Genomic DNA, 4,409 nt, shown 5'->3' with positions numbered 1-4,409 from the left:
ATAAAAAAAATTTTTTTTTTTTTTTCCCCAAAAAAAAAAAAAAGACGTTTTGAGTTAAAAAAAAAAAAAAAAAAAAAAAATATATATATATATATATATATATATATATATATTTGATTCGATGCACTTTCTTGAAATAAATAATTAGGTAGAAATTAAGAACATTTAACACATAAATGGTGGCAGTAAGTGCAACAACAGCCTCTATTGAAACACCTACAGAACATTTTGCACAGTGTAGCTAAAATGTCATAACTAATTTGAAAATATTGTCAACTTTTGATGGGACATATTACCTAAAAGTCAAATAAACTGTTGCAGGCCAAGTAATGAAGACTTTGTTGAACCACTGTTAGATTAATCTCAGTGTTTTTGCTTCTCGAGTTCACTAGTTGCCAATTACAGCGAATCGGCTCGACCAGATATAAAGCTCCTGGTTGGCTTCTCATCCTTAAGCTAAAGCCAAAGAGCCAAGAGGCGACGAAGGAGCAAAAATAATCTCGCTGTACAAATGTTCCAGTCAGGAGAAGCAGACGAAACAACAGCAGCACTTTATACCAACTACGGCTTAGTGAAGACGGTCACAAATAATATATCAGTTAAAATGACTAAAACTGGAGTTTTCTCCAAAATGGGTGAAAAGACGAGATAAACTCATGTCAGCAAGGAGCTGGATGGTTTTATGCCTGGTACCGGTGGTGTTCAATCAGTCCTCCATATTTTGGACAAGGAGTATGATTGACAGACAATTATTTTCTTCTAAATAATGCATTCAGGGTTTGGTAAACCCTCTCAAAACCAAGTGGGAGAATTAGATTATGATCAAACCAAACTTTAACTATAAGGCACAATAGCAAAAATAGTAGTTTTATCACAGAAAAACTAGTGTGCATAAATAATAGCTCACAATATTCACAGAGAAACACAGTGGTGGTAGTATAATGCTCTGGGCTTGTTTTTTTTTCCCAGACTAAACTTGATGATGTGTTGAAGTGGGTGAAATAAGAAAATGTCCTAATTACAGTCAGCTACAAAGAGACATTTCTAACATAAAACACGGACATAAAGAAGGAAAACACGCTGGAAGCATCAACATTACTGCAGTGTGGCGCCTACATTTTGACCAGATCCCCGTCTTTGAGCGTGTAGTCGGGGTCACTCTTCAGGGGAGAGAAGTGGCAAACACAGTTGTTGACTGAGACGCTGGTAGGGAAGGCAATGCCTAGAAGAGAGAGGAGAGGAGTCTTCATTTAGAAACAATCCACAAGTCCTCAAAACAGCTGATCAACTCAATCCAGACTGAGATCATTTAAGCGACACCGTCTCCTCACCTTTCTTCATTTCCTTCTCCTTCTTGAAGACCTTCCCGGTCTCGGTCATGATGTAGGCGTCGCCCACCTCACACAGGCTGAGCACAGAGATCCCGGCTTTGGCTGCCTCCACAACCTTACGAAGAGCCTCTGTGTGGAAACAAACCGCACAAGTTAACAAGCGGGTCAGCCCAGCAGCTGGTCTACTGGTGTGACTTTGATACCGTTAAACTGAGGGACATCAGGCGTTCTGTTGACAACAGCTTTGCTAGTGTACTACTATGAGAAGTTATGGTATTTCAAAATACTGAATGGGTGTAATGGAACTGCAGCGGAGACAGAATCTGTGATCCATCCACCCAAAGCTTTGTGTTGCTGCTCAACAGTCTGTGTTGCAATCCCCAAAGGACGGCTTTATACCCGTAATTACCTGCAGCTATAATACATGCAGGTAATACAAGCCCTGATGTGAAACGTAGTCTGAGATTCTGTGTAGCCATTTTTTTTTTTTTGCCAGAACACATTACAAAGTGCACAAATGAAGATGGAGGGGAAAAAAAATAATTCTCTTTCTGTTTATACTTTCTAATTAGAATAGTGGATATTTTTGTTGGGTGCTGTTCACTTTGTACTTTTGATTGCTTCATACTTTTTGATGAAGAAAAACGTATGATTTTTTTTTTATATGGATGATTTTGTACCTGCTCTGATAGGTTCATGACGAAAATGAACAATATACCAACAGGGCTATAATCTGTCACATTTCTTTTAAGTCAACTGGTCCATATAGGAATCTGAAGCGAAATAAATGGATGGTTCAACACAGAGTTTTCCAATGATGTTTAATTGAATAATATTTAATTAAATTATATTTTAGATCTGAGAATTTTAATGACTATTTGGTTCAATAATTCCCAAAAATGTTTAACCACAAAGAAAAATAAATGGACACAGAATGGCTTACCTACATGGCTGGAAAATAGTGTATTTTTGAGTGGCAAACTAACAAGTATTATTACAAGTATTTCAACAGACAAAAAGTGATTTAAAGATGATTAACAGCTTTGACAAGCCATGCCTACAAAATATTATTTTTATAAAAAATAAATTATGTTTTTAAACCAACTTGTAAGTAAATGTCACAAAAAAAGATAAAATAAGATAATTTATATTAAAATGCATCAATATTTAAACTTAGGAAAGTCTGGGTAACAAACTTGGACCTGTTCACCTTTTTACTTGATTTCACAATCAATTCGTGTGATATGAGAAGTTACTTAAACTGCGTTTCTTGTTTTACTATTAAAAAAGGCCAAACAAACATGACATCCAGGTATGAAAAAAAAACTTCTCCCAACTAATTTTAAAACATTAAGTTCTAATGTGTCTGCTGACCTAAATATTTTCATAAAAATAATTTATCCATATGTTATAGTTAATGTTAGCCTGTTAAGAGCCATTCAACGTGGTGCATAAGTGATTCTAAAATTAAAAGTGAACAGAAATGGCTTTTAATACATATTTGTAATGTTACTGAATGAAAAAGATACCAGTAACTCAGGTACGTGCTATAATGACTGACTCAGTCGGTTCCGTTCTTATCTTTCGGCTCGTTGGCGTTTAGTTTAACGGACAACCATGTACCAAGCTGAGCTAGCTTGTTTGTTAGCATCTCACAATGTTTTAAAGGCTCCCCTCGTTTAAAACCCGAACATCAACCTTGAACTACACCAGCTAGCTTCGGCTAACTTGGCTGTATAAAACTGTAGGCGCTGCACCTGTTCGCCTGTCGGTTATGATAGCATATGTGCTCCCTGAATGTAAAAGCACATGGCTGAAGCTGGAGAAGCAGCTGCTGCTTTTGCCGCTGCGTGGGGAACGTCGCTAGCTGGCAGCGCGACAGGCCGTTAAGGGCAGGTCATCCCAGTCATAAACGGCTTTTAAATTTTTCATCAACTTACGGGTGGCGATGTCACCCCCCATCTTATACTTGGTGACCACCAGGTCTTCGGCTATGGTCTGCTCTTGCTCCTCGTCGGACATGTTGGCAGTGAATTTCCCGTCGCTCCTGGGCCCAACGAAGCGACAGCTCCCCGCAGATCAACTCGGCTCAGACCGTTACGCAGCTGCTCGCTGTACGCGCGCAAGCCTCCGGATGCCCCACAAGCTCCTCCCACTTTACGGCGTGACGTCACCTCAACCCAGCCCGCCAAAAACGCGGGAATTGTATGGCAAGCGAACTTATCATATAACAGTTCTGCAAAGCAGTTCTCTATGGAGCACTAGTTCTTTACCATTAATAATTTTGTAGTACTTCCAATTTTATCCATGCTTTTTATTTCTCATGGCCATTATGAGAATAATAATAATAGTAATATATTATTTTATTTTATGGTATTTTGTCGTATATTAATCTATATCTATATATCTATATATATATTGATTTTAACATAGTTACTGGTAAGTGTAACAAGAAGCCTCCACTGATGTTATTTTGGGTTTTGGTTTCTTTTGTACCATTTGGCTCCCATCTCCATGGCCGCACCAGAAGTGTAGGAAAATTATACAAAGTTTTTAAGACAAAATTCTGGAAAGTATGTCAGGTATTTGTCATCATCTGCCATGAGTTAATGCTTATACAGCCACCTGTTGTATAAAGTTGTAGCAGGTAGGCACATTTAAATAAATTTGAATATTGTGGAAAAGTTCAATGCTTTTAATCAGTCATTTCAGAAAGTGAAACTCATATTATATTGCTTCAATACACATTAAAGGAAATATTTCAACCCTTTACTTCTTGTAATTTGAATGATTATGGCTTACAGATGCAGAGGATAAAAACACAAAACCGAGTAGACTTCAAGCAGTGTGGATTCTGTGTCTCTCAACTCTGCCTCCTGGGAACTTGATTTCAAAATAAAATGCAAACTTTACTTTAATCTGAAGGGAGTAGTTTAGACCACTGAGGAACAGGGAGATTATTTCTCTCCTTAGCCCAGGAACAGTGCTTATGCCGTCCAGGAGTAGCTTGACATAAGGATTGTGTAGAGACCCTAAAACACATGTGTCAAACTCAAGGCCCGCGGGCCACATGTGGCC

At 38.0% G+C, this 4,409-nt stretch overlaps 1 protein-coding gene across 1 annotated transcript in view; it reads right to left on the bottom strand.

The window, feature by feature from the left end:
• The window catches only part of LOC106963880 (proliferation-associated protein 2G4), a 15,041-nt gene extending 11,570 nt beyond the window's left edge, over window positions 1-3,471 (bottom strand). The window contains exons 1-3 of the mRNA XM_015059044.1: window positions 3,272-3,471; window positions 1,332-1,460; window positions 1,117-1,222 (exon numbers count right to left, since the gene is read on the bottom strand). Coding sequence (XP_014914530.1) covers window positions 1,117-1,222; window positions 1,332-1,460; window positions 3,272-3,353 — 317 coding nt within the window. The 5' untranslated portion in view covers window positions 3,354-3,471. The remainder of the gene's footprint in view (window positions 1-1,116; window positions 1,223-1,331; window positions 1,461-3,271) is intronic.
• Between the last annotated feature and the right edge of the window lie 938 nt (window positions 3,472-4,409).

This window comes from Poecilia latipinna, unplaced genomic scaffold (genome assembly GCF_001443285.1).
Source record: "Poecilia latipinna isolate Pla-1442-1.1 unplaced genomic scaffold, P_latipinna-1.0 Scaffold1592, whole genome shotgun sequence".
NCBI classification, from domain to species: Eukaryota; Metazoa; Chordata; class Actinopteri; order Cyprinodontiformes; family Poeciliidae; genus Poecilia; species Poecilia latipinna.
This window is presented reverse-complemented; position numbering and strand designations above follow the sequence as displayed.